Source organism: Anser brachyrhynchus (assembly GCF_964034855.1).
Source record: "Anser brachyrhynchus genome assembly, chromosome: 3".
Taxonomy (NCBI): Eukaryota; Metazoa; Chordata; class Aves; order Anseriformes; family Anatidae; genus Anser; species Anser brachyrhynchus.
The window spans coordinates 83,289,957-83,314,070 of record NC_137696.1 but is presented as its reverse complement, the minus strand read 5'-3'; the positions used below and the strand labels follow the sequence as shown (position 1 = coordinate 83,314,070).

Below are 24,114 nucleotides of genomic sequence, written 5' to 3'. Positions count from 1 at the left end.
AGGGGAAAAGGCCCAATGTTATATGCTTCAAAATTAGTGCTTGCATTTTGTTTTTGCCTGCCTCACAGTGTTTCTACTCATTTTACATCTTCATGGGGAATTGAAATATTCAGGAAAGGAAAAAAACAAAACAAAACAAAAACATCAGGAATATGTAGTCTCTAATAACCTGTTTTTAGAGTTTTGCTTCTAGAGGTGGTTGAATTCTGTGAAATTTTGATGTTTTAGCAAAATTTATCATTAACTTGATATTTTCAAATTAAAATATTTTTCAAATTCAAACTTGAATTTGAAAAGGATTAATTTTTAATTAACATTGTATGGAATAATCATTGATCAAAATATTTTTTTTCACTGAGTTTTTGGTCAATTTTAATAACTGTTACTGTTAGCCTAGTTACTCCAAAAACAGTTTATTTCTGCAGCTAATGTATGCCCATGCTCTAAATGCCTTTCCAGTTTTTTGTTAAAGGGCGTCTGTGGCTTCACTTCTTTCTGGTAGTGTTTGAGGGGATACAGAAGAGGGCACGTCATATACTTCTGAATTTTGAGATATTGGCAAGCACATGTAGTTGTGAACACTTGGAGTTTGGCTCTACAATGACCCATTCTGCTTATAAAGGTGGTGGCTTCAAGGTGACATATTTAAGCCAATGATAATTTTACCTTTTTTTTTTTTGTTTTGTTTTAACGTATATAAAACATTGATTAAATATTTCTCTCATGTATTTTTGTGGAAAAATGCCTTGGTGGTAAAGCACAGGATTCTGACTATTACCAGTTTGAGACTGGTAGGATAGTTTTTTGTCCTTGTTAAAAATGGCTAGAAACTAAATAAAGAAATCTGATCCTGATCTTTGAAGGCTTATGCTTTCCTGATGCTTTGCACCTTTAGCAATGTGAACATTCATGTGTTTTGTGACCACTTGTGACTTTTTTGGTACTGATGAAGGTCAGATATAGGAACTGCCAAACATGGACTCAAGGTCCATTTTTGATGTTTGAACTTTGGTCCTTCTAGGTTTTCTGTTTTTGAGAGTCAGATTTGTCATAATTTCTGACCAAGAGAGTGGTAAGTGAATCCGTGGTCAATAATGCTTAAAATACAAACAAAAAACCCTTAATCCTATTAAAGTGTGGTGAACTCATTTTAATGAACTTTTTAATTTTATTCAATGTTGCTTCCATGTTTTTTTCATTCTTTCACTTTTCCTCCCACATTCGCACTACTCTTTTTTTAAAAAATAAAAATAAATAAATAAATCCTGTTTCTTTCCTGATACAAGTTCTGACTATTATTTAGTAAACCTACCAACCAGCACAGCTACTAGTCATGTGAAAAAGAGAGATGTTCTTTTCACTGCATAAATTTAAGGACAGTGTTGTAAAGAAGTTTTATTTTAGTAGGACATACTGCTTATACATGTTACAGACATTTTGCGGATACACTAAACTGCATAAATTGTTTTACAGTTGGGACGGGAAGAATTCTATAACAACTGAAATAGCGGAGTAGGTTCTAGACAATTGTAGTTCTTTTTCTTCTGCATCATGGGCAATTTCTTGAACCATCCTTCTGCCCGCCTTTTTCTCTGTAAGATGAAAATTGCTCTCGGTTTAGTGCTGTGAGCACAAAATTTCTTAGTTATTTTTGGGTGGTTAGATATTGCAGGAGTACAGAGCTACCTGAACAGGGAACAGCTTTCCAAATAAAATATATTCTGATACACCGTTAATGTTGCCTTTTTGTCGTCCAGATGCTTATGATCAGATTATTAATTGATGAGTACCCTTGTATCTTCCCGCAGCTGCAACAAGTCTCTTGAGATGCAGAGCTGCAAAATGTTTGAAATGACATGAAGGTAGTGCAAGCAGTCCTGTACTGCCTAGTACAAAGACCAGGGTAATTTTGATCCTATATCCACAAGCCAAAAACAGTTTTCTGAAAATTTTGTCAGAACTTTCTAGCTTTCTTGTATTGTCTCCATGTTATAAATATCTTTGCACAAGATCAAATCCTCTAGGATTCTTTCTCTTTTTTTTTTCTTTTTTTTTTTCCTTTTAAAAAAAAAAAAAAAGAGTTGAGCACCTTAAATCTTACAAGGTTGTTTTTCCAGTGTATATTGTTTTCATACCCTTAAAGTGTGGACTTCAGAACTGGGACCAATATTTGAGCAGTATTCTTAAAACTGCTATGTGAAGCAGCAAGCGTGTTTCTTTCTTTTATTAGACAGCACTCAGTGTGCATTTTATGACATGAGCCTTTTCTTCGCCACGGCACTGTGCTGAGAACTCATGTTGCTATTTTGACAGCTTCTCAGTCCCTTCTGGATGGCCTGTAAGTGTTGTTCCAAATAGAACCTGTTATATTTTCTATATCAGCTATGTTCCTGGTTCTCAGAAATGCTTTTTGTTTGTTTGCTTGCTTTTTAAAGTGATCATTTTGCTGGGAAAGCCAGGCAATACTCATATTCTGTCATTCTGATAATTTGTGACCCCACTGCTTTTATGGAGTCTTTTGCAAACTCTAATAGCAAAATTTACCGTTGTCTAGTTCAATTATACTTTTAGTGGTGTTGGATCAAGAATCAATTCCTTAAGGACTTCCCTGGAAAAAGGTACAACACTTGATAACTTACTTTGAGGTTGTCATTGAACAAATATTTCATCCGTCTAAGATGTATTTTATTAAATGTATGTAATGATAAAAAAGAAAGTATACATATTACCTGGATGTCTTGGAGAACTCAGTATTCTGTCAATTGAGTTGATGTAAATAACCATGCTTGTTCTGAAGAGATAACAGATACTATTTTCCAGCGCTTACCTGATAGGTCTTACTATTTTATTCTTTTTTTTTGCCTGTATTTGCAAATAGACTCCTAAATTAATTCCATCCATTATGTGACACTAGGCTGACTAATGTACAGTTCACTGACATGATCTGCAATCCCTTGCAGGTTCTCCATTGTTCCTGCTCTTTTTCAGTGTTTACTCTGGATTAGAGGTCTCCGTAGCTAGTTCCTTTAAAATTCTTTGCTTTGTTGTCCATGGTGGTGGTATTAAGGCATATAATTTCTGTTCACATCTGTCTTAGTTACAGATAAAAAACTGTGGTGAAACAGCAGGAGCATATGTGGGATAGATTTCTGTTTTATTTGTAAAAAAAAAAAATAAAAGTAGTGGAGACATAAGTGCTGAAATTTTCTGCCCTTTTTGTGTCTCTTTGTGACATCATCATCTACTTTTAAAAATGGACTATGTCTTCTTGTCATAAATTCATTATGTTTACTTCACATTTTTCCATGCTTACTGTATCGATTTTGGTACTGTTTTATTGATGCTTCCACATCTTCATTTAACTCAGCAGCAACAGGATCATTTAGTGACCACACACAAACCTTTGTCAGCAATATTTGATCTTTCATGAAATACTGTAACGCCCAACTTTCTCTAATACTTATTGTGTTAAATTTGCCCCATCTTATTCTGCCAATATTTCTTGTATACTTGGGAGAAGCAAGTTCTTATACAGTTTCCACAAGAGAAGCTCCCTACTGGTGCCATATTCCTTTCACACAAGTCAAATGCTATTAGAAAGCTCTGGTGGTGTGATTAGTATGATGCATTAGGAGCTACTAATCTTGAATTGTGACTCGATAGACTACTTTGTCTATCAAAATTATACTCAATATTGAATTATCTTGCACTGGATTCAGTCTTTCTGCAGTTAGAATATCGCATAGTACCTTAAAATTCTGGGGAAGTTTTGATGCTTTGTGAGTTGTTTAGCAAATGTGTCTGAGATGGAATGTATCTGTGTTAATTAACCAGTCGTTCCACATGTTTTAGACAGTTATTTCATTCTCTGGTGGGATTAGATGCCTACCTCACTTCCCCGTTCTCCATCGTTAGATGCGTTTATTAGCTTTGTAATCCTTAAGCGTTCAGTGGAAGGCTGTTGTCTGGGATTCTGAAGCAGAGAGATTTTTAACTAGAGCGGTCCCTCGCTGGGTTTATTACACAGCAAACATACACATCATTGAAATGTTCCAGAAATAAAATGTCATAAAAAGGTTATGAAACAGAATTGTTTGATTCATATAGTCCTTACACATGAACACCTCCCTTGTTCTTATTTATACCTAGAGTGTAAACATTAGTATATTGGTAAGAGTTGATAAATATTGGTAATAGAATATTCTGCTTATGTGTCTCCTAGTGCAACATTATGAATGTTGACTTTCTTTTTTAGTTAGTGACTACCCTGGTAATCCATCTTCATCATTATTTGTTTGCATTTATGCAGGCCTACTTGAGGAATTAACATCCAGCCTCCTTGAGAAGCCATGTCTTTTTGGAATTGTAATTCTAGTAAATCTGCTGCTGAATTCCATACTGCTTCCCAGTTGTTATCTCTGGGCTCCTTGTCTGCATGTGCTCTCCTGCTCTTTCCTCCGGTCTGGGTTTTGTTCATGCATCTGCATTTGAATGTGGCAGTGTCTTTGTCCTGCCAGGGCTCCAAAGCAGTTCATAGGCAGCACAGTAGAAACAGACTTTCAGCTTCAGGTTTTCTAGTCTGCGTTTGGCCCACAATAGATAATAATGCAGACAGGGTCTCGGTTAGTTCTGGGAGAGGTTATGGACAGCTCAGATAGAACAGGGTGAGATTTTAGCTGCAAAGTTCAAACAAGCCATTAGTGAGCAAATCCAACTGTTTATTTTTCAAGATGCTGATGGAGGGGGTCTGTGGAGGTTTTCTACAGTGACAGCAACTCCTGCGAGCTATTTCCATTCTGAATGTTTTTAATGTGGAAAAAAAATGGTCTTTTCCTGTCAGTCTCATTCTTAATAATGTGTAATAAACTTTTTGAGATGTTTTCATAAAGAGATTCATCTGGAGGCTGGAAAAGTTCAGTTTTAAAGTATTAAATTTTGGCAAAATAGTAAGTTATGGGGGAAAAAAAGGCATTGGAAAAGGAAACTCTCAGGTACCTGAATACCTTTGTTAACAGGTCTAACAGTAATGCTGATTTTTTTTCTCATTGGTAATAGGAACAGGGATGAATGATAAAAATCACTTTTTAACATACTGTGTGTTAGAAACATTTTTACTTGCATTTCCACTTTATGTGAAAGTTTTCATACTTAATATTGATTTTAAACTTATTTTGTGTTTCAGAATGTTAAGGGGATTTTCTTGCCTATTTTTGGAAAAAGTCTTACGAAAATAACTGAAATTATTTTTTCCCCAGTAAGTAACTGGTATGTACCAGGACAATTATGAGATTTGTTACTCACATATAGAATGAAATGAAATTGGAAGCAATTGGAAAATCATTTCTGAGCATCATTAGTGGAATCTGCTGCATTTCAGTGGCTCATATTCAATTCCCATTTGTAACATGTCACATCATTTCTGTCCTGCCTGACAGACAGAAGGGCTGTTATTGTGTCTCACTTGAGGAGCAAGTTTACAGAGAATTTTCATGTATTAAATCACGGGATGACTTCGAGCTACTAATGTGACACCATCAAGAAAAAGGCAGCTTGAGCTTAGGATATTTCATGCAAGGTAATTTATAAAGCTAAGGAAGTATTAATGGCAGTGCACAAGGTACTGCTGAAACATCGTGAGGAATACTGTGACGATTTTGCCCATGCAGAAGAGTAAATGAAGTCCGACTGGGAGAGGTATAGAAAGGGGCAGCTAGGATGATCGGGAAGTCCTGCTTTACGTGAGGGGATTAAAAGAGCTTAGCTTTTTTAGCCTAGCAAAATGAGGGCTGAGGAGGAATATGATTGCTTTCTGTAAATATGTCAAGGGAATAAATACCTGGGGGAAGAGAAAGAGAGCTGTTAGACTAAAAGATAATATTGGCACAGGAACAAATGCATGTAAACTGTCGGAGGAAATTAAGCTGGAAATGAGAAGAAAGTCTCAAAATCAGCTGAGTCTTCTGGTAGTTGTACTTGGGAGCAAGAACAAAGTCTGTTTTAAGCTGGATCTTTCTTAATTTGTGATTGATGAGCTTGTCTGGTATAGTAGGGGGAATTGGCTCCCACTCCTGTGTTGTCATGGCCTGAAACTGTTACTAAGCTCTACAAAAGCTGAAAGCAATGGTGTTGCACAGTTCTTTTTTTTTTTTTTTTCCTTTAGTAAGATGGTAAATATTTTTTTAACTGCTACTCCTGTGAATTTTGGATTTCTGGAGGACAAAACTTGCTCTTTCTGGATTTGACATCGTTAGCAACAAAAAAGGGATAAGTGAGCATTAGCATACAAGGTTGATGGTGGTTGATGGATTAGCCAAAGTTTACGGCTTTTATTGTTCACTGTAGTCTCTCTGAAGAGTTAGCAAAAATGTAAAGTAATGAAATATTTTTGAAGATGATGTACCAAAATCCTGTGACTTCTGCCAGAGTAAAGACTGCAGGATTATGTCATTCCTCATAATGTTTGAAGAGACCAGGTTCCCATAATTCGGAAAAACTAAAATGTTGATAAATCTGCAGAAATTCTTCCTGTGGGCTTACACTGTCTGAAATAGTATAAAAGAGGCACGCAAAGGGTTAGATAACCTTTACTTTCCATTTCATCTCTGTATTTTTATTTGTTAAATAGTACTGGTGGTTATGATTGTTTTACCAGGAATACCTTTCTAAGCAGTGAAGTTTTTCATCTGGGGAGTTTTTGTGCCAGGTACGTAAGTTCCTACACCAACATCTGCTTAGCAATGGAAAGCAGCTATTGAAAACACTGCAGAACTTTACTAGTGGTTGTTCCAATGGTACCATGAAACTTTAGCTGTAGTCTTAATGTTTCATTATATTTCTTTCCATTATACACACAAGCGTGTATGTAATATATAAGAACATAATTAGGATCACTTATTCAGATGGATTGCCATTTGGAAATACCTGTACTGTTTAATCACTTAAGTGAATCTCTCTGAGATTCTAGAAAATGTTGACTTTTTGGTTTTACTTTTGAGTGTCTGCATATTACACGTTTCACTTTGATTTTCAAAGACTAAACACATCTCATCACCCGGGCAATCTGGGAATGTCACAGCTTTCTATTGCACTAGTGAAGGTCACAGGCCTCCTGCATGCCTTCGAAAAGGGTGCTCACTAACGCCAGTCAGCAGGATAGAAACTGAAAGCTAAGCAGATATAGGGAAATACTGAGTGAGAAGGGAGATATGTCCTCACAAGGAGGAGGGAAAATAATAGGCTTGAGTTGTTTTGTTATTGCTGCTCTTGTACTTAGTCTGAGACCTACTTTGAAATAACAGCAAGGATGTAAAACAACTTTTCATGCTTTTAAGCATGAAAAGAAAACAAAAGTAAGAATTAAATAAAGTGCTGAGAAAGTAGTGATGTACCAAAAAGAAAAAAAGTCAATTAAAAAGTTATCCTTTACAGTGCCTATAAATATACCTACCCTCTGCACTGATCTTGTAATAAATGTAAACACCATTTTATACACTGTGAAATTCTGACCCAGCTGTTCCACTGTGGCTGGACTTCATCAAAAATGTCTTTCATGCTTGACTTGGATGGCTCTGGTGCTTGGTGCAGGAAAACTTCAAATAAGATCTAAAATGCAGTTTTGAGGGATTTGTGCATATGCTTAGTATGAAATATGCATGCCTGTTGCTGTGCTGTTGACTACGTGCCTCATCTGTCAGGTCTTAGGTAAGAGAGTGAGGTTTTGGGGAACTATGTTGATATAGAAAGAGTGAGAACCAACAAAAATGCATTTTTTTCTCTTAAAACTGAGTTGATCCCTTTTGTTGCCATGTAAGTGTATTTTTGTCACTACAGTTTTTCACTTTGTTAGAATTGTTGATCTATTTAGAGCCTGCCTTTGCTATGACTTACATCAAGGTTCTGTTGTGAACAGTGCAGCTGGTTTGTAGTATTTAACAAAGTGAGAACCAGGAGAACTTGGGGTCAAGACCCTGCTGTGCTAGGTGCTGCTTGAGAGCAAACACATCCCTGTCCCAGAGACCTTACAGCTCGTTTTTTGTTTTAAAGAGGCTGAACCCCTCTTAGGAGAAGACAAAATAGTGTCACAATGCAACTCTCTCAGCTTTAGCAGCAGGGCTAGGCATTTAGTACCTTGATTTACAACAGTGTTGTAATCTAAATAGGAAGCAGGTGGAGTTACAACTGGGTATGATACTTCGGATATTAATGGCTTGGCTTGGCAGTGGAATTTCTAAAGCTGTATATACTTTTTCTGTCTTAATTATGCATTCATTAAAAGCTTTTATACCCAACAGAATAAAGTAAATATTTTTTGATCTCTGTAGTGTGCTCCCAGACTGTAGATTTGCACAGCAGGGTCTTGATAATCTGAATAAATTGTATTTCCCCAAGGAGTTTATCTTTCAAATAAGGTCATAAAGAAATGCATTCTTTCCCCTTAGTTCTCCTTGTGCTTTTTCTGCTATTTATAACGTGGAGCACAGGAACAGAGGTATATTGTACTCTACTGTGTACTTGGTTATGATTAACTCTAATTTATCAATCCGTTACTTACATCCTTTTCTGTGCCTTTTGCAATGCAATTATTCTTTAAAGTATGAACGAATGAAGATGGATTTGGAAGTAATTTAAATACAATATTTATATAATTTTCCCTGTTTGACAATTTATCACATCTCTATATTAAAATACACCTCTGTATCAAAACACAGACAATGTCACATCATTTATTTTGAATATCTAATATCGTCTTTCAGGTTATGTTTGTTTGGAAAACTGATTTTTTTTACACGGGTTTTAAATGGCAGCTCATTGTTGAATTGGGTCAGCATCTAGAGGCTGATGCTACTGAAACAGAAGGCCAGTAATGTAGAACAATGGAGACTCTTATTTCTGGGAGTGGGGAAGAGGAGGAAAGTATAGTAAGTGGAATGCACAGGATCAAAGACAGTTTCTCATTTTAGAAGTAGACACTGATAAATAATTTGGCCAATTTATTAAATTGATTTAACTACACTGTGAGATTTTAGAATCTGTTAGTTGAAGATCTGTATATATGATCTTAGACACATTTGTTCAGTTTGCATATTTCAGTGTAACATGCATCATAGAAGAGAGAAGGATCACTATCTTTCCCTGATTCTCTGTGACAGTTCTGCTTGTGTTCCTATTTCATCCTTCATTTAAAAAAATATAGATGGCATATATTTTAAAGTTTTTATAAACGAGATTAAAAGTTACAGTAATTTACATAGGACTGTCTTGTAGTTTTTTAAAGAACTTATGCAGTGATACAGTTCCAGAAGAAAGATGTGCACAACTTTAAAATTTTGTAGCTGCTCCTTTAACACAATATAATAAAATGTATGGAAACCAGAGACTGCTAGAACTCATGACGAGAAATAAATTTCCTATTTAGTATCCTATTTCATTTTTCACTTATCTAACAATTTTTAAATTCAATTAAGAGTTTAACTTTTACAAATCTATTCATAGGAAGCCAATCAGGCTGAATTGATAGTGATTGCTTTGATACTTTTGATACATTTTTTTTTTTTTAAGCTAGAAGATAAGCTGTATTTTTTTGCAACTTACATACTGCATTTATTCTGATGTTTTTGAAAGTCTTTCCAGCTATTGAGAGCTAGGTTATCTGATACGTGGTATACATCTTGCAATCTCCGCATGACATTTTGGCCCTCTTGTATCATCACAGAGGCAGTAATGTATAGTACTGTGTCATTTTGATTGGAATATTGGTATGACAGTCTGATAATTTTCATTTGTAAAAGCTAATGCACCACTTACTTCTTTTGCTGTGAAATACAAGCCCGTAGATCAATTCTGACCTTGCAAAACCAGAAATAAGTGTTTCTGATTACAGGCCAAGATCATTTTTAACAAAATATACTTGCAGTATTCATCAAGCAGTAAACCATGTGTCCAGCAAGTCATTAACACGTTATGTTAGACAAAGCATCAAAAGACTGCTGAAGCCTACCAATAAAAATAAGTAAACAAATAAACCCCATAATAAATAAATAAGCAGACATATAATAAATAAATAAACATCTGGAGTAAATGAACACTTAAAAATAGAAATAAATAAATAATATTGTAAACAAACAGCTGATGAGAGTTTATTTATTTATCCATAGGTATCTTCAGCCTCTCCAAATGTATGACAGCTTTCATCAAAAACTTCAATTGGTGTTGATTTAAGGGGTAGGGGAGCCTGAGGGATCATCAGAAGTACCCAAATGAAAAAATGCAGGTGTATTGGTATCTTTCAGATTTGAAAATGTGAAGATTTTTCAGGGAAAATTTGCATTTGTGTGTCACATTACTCTCTAATGAGGAAAGATTTTTCTATATTATCTCCAGTCCTCTTCTGAAGACCACCATAAGCCACCTCCATTGACCCTTAGTGGAGTTTGGTTGGGCTTGTATTTTAGTTGGAACATTGCTCCTCAGATCCCAATGCTTGATCATTTATTTGTTTATTTTATCCTTCCCAAATCTAGCTGTTTACTACCAAAGAGCTCAATAAACATACACTGAGTTATAGTAAATTTCTTGTGGGATGTTTCACATTCATTCAATCAAGAAGTTTTTTGAAAAAATAGTCTTCCAAACCAGCGATGATAACACCATTGTTTTGCTTGTTAAATGCTGTGATGTTTTAGGACAAGAAGGAATGGCCTCAAATTGTGACAGGGGAGGTTCAGGTTGGAAATGAGGAGACATTTCTTCTCAGAAAGAGTAGTCAGGCATTGGAACGGGTTGCCCAGGGAGGTGGTGGAGTCACCGTCCCTGGGGGTGCTCAAGGAAAGGTTGGATCTGGCGCTTAGGGACATGGTTTAGTGGGTGACATTGGTTGTAGGGTGATGGTTGGAGCAGATGGTCTTGGTGGTCTTTTCCAACCGTAATGATTCTATGATTCACTTTGATTTTACTGCCTACTGCCTTACGTTGGTGCCACCATTGTGTGGCTATCCTCGACGTGGTGTTGTGAGGTACTGTTTGTGATCTGCAGATACTGAGTCACGGGGCAAGTGCACAGACCGGATACTTCTCGTGTAAAATTCATTCTTTTCTTTCTGTCTGTCTGCAACTAGAGAGGATTTATCCTTACCTCCTCTATGTTAATGTGAAGAGAAGGTGACACCATAGAACTGTTCCGAATTTCTGTGGCATTGGGGATGTTAGTGGTTATTCTGACAACATAAACAACTTTTCTTTGTTCTTCCAAGAAAACAAAATGAAGCTCCTATGCTGCAGTTTAAGTAGGTAATGAATAGGATTTGTCTTTAATCTACGACAGTGCTAGTGAAGGTGGACCGTTCAGGTTGGGAGATAATGCAGCAAATAGGAGCCTGCGATGGAATTTGATTCAGTTTCCTCCGGTACTGACTTCTCTAAGCAGGTGAAAAAAATTCTTTCTCCACTCTCCATTGCATATGCATAAACAGCTCCACAGTCATTGGGACAGCCACCCAATTCACACGTTCGAGATGTAGCCCATAAAACCTTCCAAAAAAACCCTCTTCGCACTTTCCCATCTTCCCTGTTGCTCTGCTCTATCTGCCAGCCGTGCAGCTCATTTGACATTTACAAGATTTCTTGTCAGTTTCATTTGGTTCTGCCATCCCATCCAGCAGAGCAGCGAAAGTGAAATTGACTTAATTCAGTCTGTTTCTCTTCCCTGCTCTAGTCCCTGTGTTAACGAACCACGGAGCGAAACTGACAACAGTTCTTGTCACTTTCACACCTGGAGCTGGTCAAGGAGAAGGCTGCTGAGAGGGAGCAATGCGGTAAATTGGAAGATGAAAACCGGGATTGCGGAGGGGAGAGGAAGAGACGTGTGAGCATACAGCGAGAACAGAGAGAACAGATACACGGGCTGCCTTCCCAAACGTCCTGGGTGCTTTTCTCTACTGTGGATGAATTATGAGGAGCCTGTGGTCTAGAGTAGCAGTAGTTAGCTGTCCAGACACTGATTTCCAAGGGCTGTCAAGACAAAAACATTAACCTGTAAATATACATTACCTGTTATCAGAATGAAAAAACTTCTTTCCCTGAGTCACTGCAGCTTTTGTCTCTGCAGGTTTTCAGCTGCTAGAAGGAGGGAGAGAAAGAATTTGAGACCAACATCCCCTATAGGTTGCTGTCAGTGGTTGGAAAAAGAAAGGTCTATTTGTTCGTTGAAGATAAATGCACGCACAATAAAATGTAGCTCACAGTCTTGTATTTTGTGAGGTTTCGTGGAACTAAAAATCGTACTGCACAGGTGCTCTAGTTCGATCAGAACAGTAAATAACGAGAAACAATTGTTTTGTAACAAACTATTGTAGTTAACAAATACATTTTTTAATCCACTTGTTAACTCCTGTGAGCTCTCGTCATACAGTGTAAATCCTGCTGGTTTATTATTTTATGTACTAAGGCATATTTCTTATAGATGCTGTATGCATATGTAACTGTAGCAGTTCCAAAGTAAATGAGTAGTATCATATATATTTGCATATGCACTGTTAACATTTGCACATAGATTCTGAATGAAGCTGTGTTAATTAATTTCAAGTTGTATTACCTTCCTTCTTCTCAGCTTCCAAAAGAACAACCTTCTTCATTATCTGAGACCTGTGGGCTTTTTGTTCCCCTTTTTTTTGGCATTATTGTTGTTTTTTTTTTTTTCTGAGACATATTTTGTTTGCTTCACCCATTTAGGAATTAAATAGTTTTAATTACTTGGACCTGTATAAGCTTGCGGACCTGTTCAACCTCACTTTGTTGGAGAATGCAGTGGTTGACTTCTTAGTAAAACATCTCTCTGAGCTATTGAAGAATCATCCTGAAGAAGTCCTGGCACTCCCATACTGTCTTCTTCGAGAGGTTTTTAAAAGTGATAGACTCACTTCACTCAGTGAAGAACAAATCTGGCAGGTAAGGAGACTGGTTAACAAGCAGAATGTGTGATACTCTCTAAACCATAACAATGCTCTGTTGCTTTGGATCCCTGGAGCAATCTTGAGGGAGAATTAAAAGCTTGCAGAAAAGCTGTGAGTAACAACCGAGGGAAATTTCTAAATGAATTTTAAAAACGTCATGTTGTGTTAATGCAATTAGTTTGTTCTAAAGAGAACTGTGTTTTATTGGTTAACTTGTTTTGTTTGAATGTGGCCAGAGATTTTCTTCCAGATCAAAACTTTGCTGGTGGGAAGAGATGGCCAATGCATGTGACTCTGTTGTTGTCATCTCCGATGAGGCTAGTGCCACAAATCTGGTGACAAACCTGCTTCTGCAGTCTGTCCCGTTCACTTCAGGGAAACTTTGTTAGTCCTTGAAATTGTTTAGGCCACCGCAACGGATTTTGCCTGAATCAAACTTGAGGATTGTCACACAGACTGCTCTGCTCAGAGATGAGTGGAGGCTTCAGTAGGTTTGTGGCAAGAAGTTGGAGGTGGCAAACATTTCCTTCAAAAAAAAAAAAAAAAAGTTGGATCCAGAAAAGCACCAAGTTGCTTGCCATAGAATAATAGCAAGATACAAGCATTATGTTGTAACCTATAGTGTGGGAGGAAAAAACACCTATTACGAAAAAATGTCTAGTCTGTAAAGAGAAACACAAAAACTAAAACAAAATCTGTCCTTGGAAACATTCCCATCATATGTCTGCAAAAATGGCAGCTCGTGATATAGTGGAAGTAAATCTCTGTAACGTTTGTTACCCAAACACTTTTTTTGGTTTCCTTTTCACCGTCATGTTTTACAGAAGGAAAGTATTTCAGGGTATTTCAAGGTAGAATGCAATTTGCTTGAAAGACACCTGTGCTTTCTTTTAGGAAGTGGGTTATCTTGGCCCAGCAGAGAAGACAGAGAGTCAGAAGAGTGTTTTATATTTATTTCAATCTCTGTTACTTATCTACTTATCTTTCAGATTTTTAAAGCAAATTATTTCATGTATATGCCATCATTTTCTCAAAAGGTAAAACGTGTATTCATTTGTAGGGCACTTCATGTTCTGTGGATGAATAATGTCATGCAGGAACAAAGTATTCTTAAAAAATAAAAATGCCTAGTTAAGCTCTTCAAACCACAAAGACAGTATGCAAGTGTAACTTAACTCTTCGGTCTGACAACTGATACACCGTTTCCCAAAACTTTGAGGCTAGATTATGGAGTATTTTACAAAGGTATTTTCTGCAGATAGTAATATAAAGATAGGCTCTTTCTTGCTCTACTCTCTAGAGGATGTCTTTACAAGAGAACCTGCAGCACACTACCTGTGATAGGTTTTTGTTTCGTTTTGTTTTGTTTTTAGGCAGGATACTCTGGAGTCCTAGCCCATATTCTGTTTATCAGAAAAGTTTTTGATGTACAAGTTCATATATGGGGCATGGCTTATTGGCCAATTTGCTTTTATTGTTGTTTTTCTGCAGGTTCGCTGCAGGTTCACTAGCTATGTGCTTGGAGATACTTTTGCTAGAAAAATTGCTACAGAAAGCCATGTAGGTATTATTTAATGCCAGCTCAATAACGAACAAGCATACACTGAATCCTGTGTGCCATGCAGGCTACTGGAATAAAGTTTGGAAAGTGATTTTTAAATCCTGTGTCATTGTCCTGTCCCACAGAAAGAACTCAGAAATAATATTCTTAATTGTGTGCACTACAGTTAGTTAACTTCATGAGGCAAATCTGACAAAGCCTATGTTTCTGTTGCAGGGTCATAGTGGAGAGAGATACTTATAGGTAATATGCTGCTTTCTGAGTGACAACAAACTCCACACTGTCCATTTAAGTGTTATCATAATTGCCTCTCCAAAGGTTACTAATGCTGTTATGAAGAATTTTTTAAACTGATTTTCTGCTGCAGGCGAAATGTGTGTGTGTCTTTTAATTCAGTCTGTACAACCAGGAATAAATATATATTTTATAAATATTCCAGGTCCCCAGGATGAATTAAAAGACATACATAAATATTTACCAATTTAGGCATTCAGAAGGCAATAAGAAGCTGTTTTTGCTTTATCTTAGTAAATAAGTAATTCCCTCATAGTCAACCCAATAGAGGAAAATCAAATCAGACTGGCTATATTGCCTCAAGTGTAGTTAAGTTCATCATTTTTGCTAAGGTTATAGTGGTAATGCAATATACCATGGAAGAATCTAATATTCAGCCCAGGGTGAAGATTGGGTATGCCAGAGGATTAGTGTCAGGGTGCTTTATAGAAGTGAAACTTGATGGACAGGTTGGAGACAGATCTACAGAATCTCATTAAATTGCTGAATTGTTCATTACTGAGCACTCTCACTGTAATAAAGTGCTCATTGACTTTGACAAATCCCCATCCCATGTCTTAAGGAAGAACAGCAAAGCAAGAGGTGTTGGGGAAGCTAGAGGAAATTGGCACAAAGTGGGGCAGATAATAGAAAAGCTGATGGGGGATGCTACCATTTCATTTGTCTGTCTTACCTGTGACTAGTGTGGCCTCCTGCACATACACATGCGTGCATGTTATGGCAGTATGAGTTCACGATGTCCCCAAGGCACCTCTACTGGGTAGGGTTCCCATGAAGCCCTAAGCACAAATTAAAGCTTCCCTCAATGAACCTCTGGACAGGATGTCATTGTCTGCAGAGCTCACTTATTTTCAGTAGTTTAAATTCCCAATATCCACTGGGCGATTCGATCCTAATGCACATAAAGATTAAGGTAGTTATTTTAAAGCATCAAAGTACACAGAGTGGTGATGCTGGAATGTGATTTAAACTGAAGGGACTGCACCTCATATCCGTCACATTTTGGATTTTTGTTAGACTATCAATTATGAATTGCCCAATTCCAGTGAATATTGTAAAATACAACCTTGAACAAACCAAGCTTGAGAAAATTAAACAGTAACATTAATGACAATTTATTAGGATGTGGATTAGTGTAACATAATGTAGTAATTCCTGTGTATTCTTTCAGAAGGAAAAAGGTGACTTCCAAACCAGGTTAAAGTAGACAAACTTCTTAGTTCATTCCTCTTTCTACCTCTTAAAGTCTTATGAAACTCTTTGGTCTCGTGTAGGTATCTTAGTGGAGAAAATAGACAATGAATATAATTATATATTTCTTAAATAAGCAGAAAGAAAAACCACCAGAAACCCTCTGTAGGATGGGAAATCAAAGAAATGTGTTAGCTTCAATCTAATTATTTTTATTTTTTTAACTAGGCTAAGCCAGTAACTATTATTATTAGGTGACACAGGGTTTGTTTTCATATTGATTTTTGCATTTTACTAGTGTGTGAGATTATGAGATATCATTTGTGATTTGTCAGCTCACTTAGGTGTCAGTAAACTTAAAACAGTGACATGGAAAAAAAGTATTAAAATGAAGGAAAATGGGAAAATCTTGAAGAAACTGGGGGAAAAAGCAAATTCTTTGGTACGTTTTCTTTTCGTCATGAGCTGTGCATGCTTTTTTCACAGAAAATGGTCATGATGAGGACATAAATGTCTAGTTTATCACGAAGTGAAAAGTGAATCTTTTCATAATTGGCCATTACTAAAAAGGCTCATTGGCTCTACTTTAAGGAAGCAGATGAATTCTTTCCCTTGATAATTGGCAAGGTAACCAACCTTGTACAACAGAACGTGTTCTCAGAGAAATCTAGCAGGAGAGGGCTTCTTGCGGGAACCAAGCAAGTAGAAAGCAAGCCCAGGATTTAAGTAATAATAAACTAATGTTAGACTTAGTTGTAATATAGTTATGTCTTGTCACATTTGTGATTAAAAACTTCAGTGTCATGAGGCCTAAGTGTTCATATTTTAAGGATCAAGCTAATAGGTAGATATATCTACTGGATCATTCAGTCTCCCAGCAGGATATATTGGCAGGGAGGTTGGACGAGATGATCTTCAGGGGTCCCTGCCAACCTCAGCCATTCTGTGACTGGTCAGACGATGCTGTATTAAACACTGCACTTGATGCAAGGTGATCTCTTGAGTCATGTTAGGCAAAAAGTCTTAACATGAGATCAGTATAGACTGGGTTCTTCCTCCCCTGCTGCTGGTTAACTAAGTTGTTGAAAGAGAGATATTTTTAAACAGTTAACTTTAAAAATAGATCAATTGTAGTGTTTGCCAATGCTTCCAATGTTAGGATTAGTAAGTTTGGGGGTGGGATTTTATTTTACCTATAACTTGTTTTCTTGATTATCAACTGCTAAGCAAATAACGTAGGAACAGTGGGCAGAAAGTTTATTCAGCTAGAAAGCACGACCCAGCTGTGCTGGGTCTTTTCCAGGGCTAGGCTCCCAAGGCATTCCAGGCCTGTTAACTTGTGCGCAACTTGTGAACTCGTGTTCATGAAGCCGATGATCCACATGTGAAAGTGTAGCACTAGTTACTCCTTTTGTTATATAAACGGGAAGTGCAAAAGCAGTCTTTGGTTTCCATATTAAAGAAGCATCATTGCTTGAATAAGTAGAAAAATAAAGGACAGGAAGACTACAGTGTCATAGGTCAATAAGAGTTGTTAAGTGCCTGGTTTATAAAAATGTATAAATCTATTTTTTTCACTACGCACCTATTTATCCTCTTCTTCAGAAGGGTAAAGTGCCCAATTTTTAACTGCCTTTTCTTGCACTTCAGCTCCATTTTGAATCTCTTGGTGTGACTTGTGGAGGGCCAGGTATATTCTCCTGCAGAAATCCCACAGGGTTTAGCACTGTTAGAACTTTTGCTGTGCACACATTACAGCAGGCTGTTATGATGGAAGAGCTCCCTGCCAAAGACAGGCCCTCTGACATCTTCCATCCATCTCCAGCGATGCCCACAGTTTCCTACGCAGAACAGCAGTGTCTAGAAGTGGGTTGCCATGTTCCAGCACAAACTTGCCATTCCATCAGTGCAGTACTTCAGTTTTTTTGCACTGTCAATCATTTGATTCTACAGAGCAATTTTTAATACGAAGAGAGCAAAATTTGTGTTTCTTAATGGCACATGTATGTTGTTACAAAATGTGGACTAAGTGCCTTGCTAAATGGGGACTTAAGTTTTACTGCAAAACAAGTAATGATACGAAATAGCAAGCGAAGGAGAGCATTTCAGTAATCAAGGTTGTGTTTAAACAGTGCATTAGCCTTTCGCTGTTCAAGAAATAAGCTTAAGTGCTCTCTTGGGCAATAAGTAAAATCATGTCTGGTGGTCTAATGCTTGTCCCTGGTGAGTATTTAGCCTAAGTAGAAAACCACCATACTAAAACGTGGCTGTCAGCCTCTCATCGTGAGAAGCGGAGAGAAAAAAGGAGTTTGATGCATATCAAGGCCAAGGTGAATTGGTAAAGCTACATGGGAAAATTAGCATATTTCTTGTGCATATTTCACTGTGTTTTCAACCCTTTTTTAGTTCACTTTTCATGAGCAGTCTACATAAAAGTGCCAAAGAGCCTCTAGTGAATCACAGTGTCCACTGTGCTGGATCTGTGATGGTCGTGCTGTGTATCATGGCTAGTTGCAAGCAAGATTTTGTTAATAAAACATAAAAGAAAAATAGCATGAAAACAGAACCTGTGATAGGATGTAGGTTTCATTTTCATAAGGCTCATCAAAATAAGACGTACCTCCCCTGAACTGACTGTAATTGTAATACTCCTTGCAGTCCCTCCAGACTATTTGGGTAGGATTCATTTTTGTCAACATAGGTGTGTGCAGCATTTTTGGTAGGATGTCCCTGACATGTAGGGCAAGCTGGCAGTTGTGGTATAGGAGCTTCAAGGTGATCTGTGCCTTCTGGAGCTGGAGACTGGGCAGGATATGTACCTGCTGCAGTGGATTGAGGCAGTGGATGTAGGCAGCTGAATTTTATGCTGTGTTCTGCTGGTGTGCTCAGGTCACACATGTTTTTCACGATAGTTTTTGCATCATTCATAACAGTATTGGCATTTTGGCTTATGGTGGAAATGAGTGCTGCCCCTGTTTGTGCTCTCCCCTTAGTTTATGAAACACCTTCCCCCCTTTGTCTTCCTTAGCTTAAATCTAGCGTTCTCATAATCTGGTACTTTACATAAAGTTTTGTGAACTTCATGTGTTCCTTTGGTCTGAACTTTTCAAAGTTTCTGCATGTTTTTTCTTGAATATTGGCTAATCTATTTATTTTTTTATCAACAATGGCGGCATTGAATGGAATTTTCTGTATTAAAAATAAGGTTATATTAGGAGCAACTGTGTGTTCTCCTAGGCTTTCTTTTTGTTGCATGTCAGTTCCTATCAGAAAACTTGATTATTTTGCTGCCACTGCTGTGAGCAATAGAGGAATTACTGGAGGGCATTACTTTTGCCTCAGTGTCCTACAGTAACATTGTCTCACCTTATTTATCCCAGATTAACTTCAGAAAAGCATAAAGCATCACACCAGTATTTAGGAGGGCTGCTGTGCCCACAGCTCTTGAATTTAGGTCACTTCTTCAGCTAAGCAATGGATGCGTGTTTTGATTTAGAAAGCCAAAAAGAGGACACCAAAGTGTGCACACAGCAAGACAGCTTCTGTGATATTGCATTCTGCATTTGAATTAGTCTGTTACGGTGGGTTTTGTGTTGACTGCTCTGCTCTTTGTGGCATTGGCCTGTTAGAGATTAACTGAAGTACAACTGTAAAATTGTATAGTACGCAGATACGTGGTTACGTGATAGAAAGTTGCATAGCTCATAGCGTTGTGAAAGGCAGACATGGTTGGAAATACCCATTACTTTCATTTTTAAGGTGAAGAACAGCATAAATAAAGTCTAAAACTCACAGATACAAATGATCAAATGAGACAGTCCAGTGCTATAATCTTAGTTAACATCTTACCTTCAGATATGAATGTCAGTAATCTCCTCCCTTTCAAAATCCTAGTAAAGCTGTTTAATACTGTTTCTGATGGGTTTAAGCTTGTTGAAAATGACAGAAAATGAGAAGCTCTTTTGAGAATCCCCAGCTCTGCATTTCATTCAGTTTTCCTTTGAGAGCTGGTAGAAGCATCGCCTCTATTTGTACCTTGAAACCGAAGAAGACAGAGAAAGAAAATTAAACTCCAGGTTGACTAAAACCATATAAATTTTATGAGGTTCGCCTTTCAGTGGTTGCAGTTGTTTCATTTTGCTTCAGATAAAATTTGATTTTTAATAATAAATTAATGTTTGTTTAATCTTGCAGGAAGTAAACTCTGACATCCCCATTTCATGGGAATACAGTCAGGGTCTTAAAGCCTTGTTTGCAAATGCGTTCAAGTATTTAAGTCATTTTTAAAAATAAATTATATTCTTGGGACAATTAGTTGATTTTGAAAAAACTCATTGCTTAAAAATAATGAGTCCAGCAGTAATCTGAAGCCCATCATATGGGGATTAAAGACTAAATAGTGGCCTTCTGGTACATAAAGGGAGCCTACAGGAAAGCTGGGGAGGAACTCTTTATCAGGAAATGTAGTGATAGGACAAGAAGAAATGGCTTTAAGCTAAAAGAGGATAGTTTTAGGTTAGATATGAGGAAGAAATCCTTCCCTCAGAGGGTGGTGAGGCACTGGCACAGGCTGCCCAGAGAAGCTGTGGATTCCCCATCCCTGGAGGTGCTCAAGGCCAGGCTGGATGGGGCTTTGGGCAACCTGGTCTGGTGGGAGGTGTCCCTGCCCGTGGCAGGAGGCTGGAACTGGATGGGCTTTAAGGTCTTTTCCAACCCAAACCATTCTATGAATCTAAGTCAGAATAAATTAAATTGATATTGTTAAGAATTTGTTATTTGATTGAAAGGGAAATTATTCTGTTCTCAAAAAAAATCTGAGTGAGCTTCTGCTAGTGTACTTGCTTTTTATTTTTGTATTTAAAAAAAAAACAATGGGGGAACAAATTCCTAAGTGGAAAATCAGCTGAAATAAATACCAAAATAGATGTGTATTTATTGTCGTTGTGCTAAATCAAGTTCTTAGTGGAATTTGAAAAAAACAGAAGTAAATTGTCTGCTCACAGGAAAAGGCTTAAATGTTCCCACAGTTAATATTAGTGGTCCCGTCCAAGTTTCAGCAGTGCTTCAGAGTTGAAGAATCAAGTTTACTAATTTGTAACATGGACTTCAGTGGCTGGTGTTTGATGATTGCATGAGTGAAGTGGATAGGAGGAAGCAGAGGGAACTCAGGCAGCACTTGGCTCTGAGACCTAGGTAAGGGTAAACTGATGCTGTAGTTGTCAGAGGGCTTAGTTCATTAAAATAGTAAAGAAGAACAAAACAGAAATAAATTTATTCTTGCAGTGAAGATGCTGGTGATATCACTGTTAAAACAAAATACTTGGTGATTTCACTTGGAAAAATTGACCTCAGTGATTTTGTAGTAACGTGGCATGTTGAGAGCATACCTATATATATAAACGGACTAAGAGGAGTATTTACTTTGATGTTCATTTTTGTGTGACCTGAGATATTAATGACATATAAGTCCTATATAGCTGTTGTCAAGATTATTATAGAAAATGACATATTTTTATGTGATTTGTTGGATTTGCCTATTAAACTCATAGAAAATTATACCCTAACAATAAGGAAGGAAGGAATAGGAATCTTTTAACATTCAAGACCCATTTAGACTAATTTTCACAGAGCTGTACTGCATATTTTATAGAATTTTGTCTATTTTGTGCCTATTTCATTCTCTAACAATTTTTACTGATGAAAGCTTGTAGATTCCTGTCTCATTAGAGAGCTGCTGTACTTTAAAAATATATTTCAAGGGAAAAAATAAAAAGAGAGGAATAGCAATAAAAACAACATGTATCGTGTGGTGAAAGATTGTCCTTTCCAGTTACAATTATGTACCAGCAACTTACTTTAATGCTACGCGTGCCTGTGTAAAGTTTCAGTGCATTTGATGTCAGCCTGAATGTTTCCTCTAAAAATAAAGGTGAACAATTCTAGATTTTGAAATTATGGCTGCTGAGTTGGGGTAGGGTGGGAAGGGGGCGGGGGGGGTGTTCTTCCACCCCCCATGCACACTTTCCGTACCTTGTTTGAGAAGAGAGAATCCATCATTATTTAAGTTGGCGTAATGCTATCATAAATTTTGATCTCCTTAAAATAGAAATCAAATCATAGTTAAGGGTCCTAGTCAGAAAGCTCTGTTTATGAAGAGATAACCTTCTGTTCACTGCAACTTTAAAACAAACAAAACAACAACAACAAACCCACCCCATATTAGATAAATACAACTAGCAGTGTGATTTTTACTATTATGATGAATAATGGAGGGGCAAAATTGGAGCATTCTGTGATGAGTTAGAAAATGGATGGCAAAGAATTGTTACCTCAGAGCTTCCTGCCATTTGATATAGTTCAAGGAGAGAGGCAGATCTGTTAGGATCTATAGGAACCTGTTAAGCTGTATTTTAGGAATGCTTATGATGGTGGTTGGAGGGTTGCTCCTCTTCTCTAAGTCACCGTATGGCTGGACCTGTGTGCAAGGAAGAATCAAGGTTATATCCAGATGCCAGTTTTGGGGTTGGGTTTTATTGCTTTGCTTTGCACTGGTTTACTGTGACAGTACTGGGTGACAGTTTACTGTCACCCTCCATGCTCTTTTCTGATGATCCTGTTAAAAACAGAAGTTACTTTGGTTGAAGAAGTACGTAGAGCCCTTCCGGTGTGATCTGTCCCAGTTCATTTATTTTTTTTGGTGTACGCTTCCAGGTGTGATATTCATTGCAGGGCACAGGTTGTCGATAGTGGGGTACCCATGAAGGCTGTTGCAACAGGGGCTCCACACTAGCTTATACATGTTTTAAACATCAGTTGTATGTATGGAGCGTCATTGCTTGGGGTTGCATTGGGCCTTGCTTGTTCCCTCCATCACAGCAGAAGAATGGGTTAGGTGTAAGAAGCACGTTTTTAGGTCTGTCTTTGTATAGAAGCTCCAAATGACCATAAAGGAAGCTACTCTATGGTTTGAGGACTTGATTGCACAGGAATGCAATTCTCTTGAAACGCAATGTAAGATAGTTTTGTCTTTGCTGCTCTAAGGAAATTGAGAAAGAATACAGTGTTTTGCAGTCAGTATGGAGATGTGCTTTTCAGCTTCAAAATTTCTTAAATACTTTTGTCAGATGATACTTAGGGACCTAGTTTGTCTTCTGTTTCAGGTACCCACATCTCACCAGGCTTCATTCTGTGCCATGAAGCACAAAATCTCCACAGGATTTTGATAGTGGAGACAAGAGATTCAGTTGTGGGCAGGTTGAAGGGACAGAAGATATTGATTGTCAACTGTGCCATTGCTGTCTTCTGTCATATCACTTAATTTTTCTGTCTCTTAGTTCCCATGTCTAGAAAGTGGTTGAAATGTACACTTCTCACAGAGAAACTTGAGTTTTAGTGCTTATAAATTGCTTTGAGATACTTGGAAGGAAAGTGCTATATAATTTTGAAGTTCAGATTCCCCAGAAGGTGTAAAATGGCAAACTTCCATGAGCTGTGATAATTTACAACAGCTGAGAGTTTACCTTCTGTCCCTACCTTACTTCACTTCATGCTTGACTAGATGAAAAGTTTAGTTTTTCTGTTTTAGCAACTTATTGCTTTAATATAGTATGATGCATTACCATATATAATATTATGTATTAATGTAGTCCAGTTAGACTTTTATGAAGCTGATTTTTGATCATAGCTATTTTATCACAAGTCTAAAGAGCTGAAATATTTTTATTGAGTTAGTCAATGTCTTCTAGGTAGGCTTCTGTCAAGTCTCATTTCCATTAACAATTAGGAATAGTAAAACAAATGCAAGCAATAAAATGTTTGGAAGAAGTGAATACAGTTTTGAAAAGTATACTTTCAATTCCTAACCTTCTACAAAAATGACATTTTTTCCTATGTGTTTGTATAAAATTCCTGTAAAATGAACCTACCACTTCCTCTCTTACGATGTTTTTCATAAAGTAATAGCCCTTTTGGGAAGACTAGTATCGTTATCTTGTACTTGGGAGGATGAAAGCTCACATTCATGAGAGTTCATCTTTGGGATGAAGAATTCCTCCTTTCTTCATAAGGTTGTTTTCTGGAAGTATTTATTTTTTTAAAAAGAGACAGAGATACAGCTGTTAA

At 37.2% G+C, this 24,114-nt stretch overlaps 1 protein-coding gene across 17 annotated transcripts in view; it reads left to right on the top strand.

The window, feature by feature from the left end:
- The window catches only part of KLHL32 (kelch like family member 32), a 124,315-nt gene that overhangs the window by 74,049 nt on the left and 26,152 nt on the right, over positions 1 to 24,114 (top strand). For 14 of the 17 annotated variants that reach the window (XM_080586469.1, XM_080586473.1, XM_080586470.1 and 11 more), the window contains one exon: positions 12,727 to 12,942. The exons of 2 other annotated variants lie outside the window; for them this stretch is intronic. In XM_080586469.1, coding sequence (XP_080442595.1) covers positions 12,727 to 12,942 — 216 coding nt within the window. Of the gene's footprint in view, positions 1 to 11,786; positions 11,811 to 12,726; positions 12,943 to 24,114 lie in introns of those variants that run through there. One more of the 17 variants, XM_080586476.1, reaches the window with a different exon arrangement.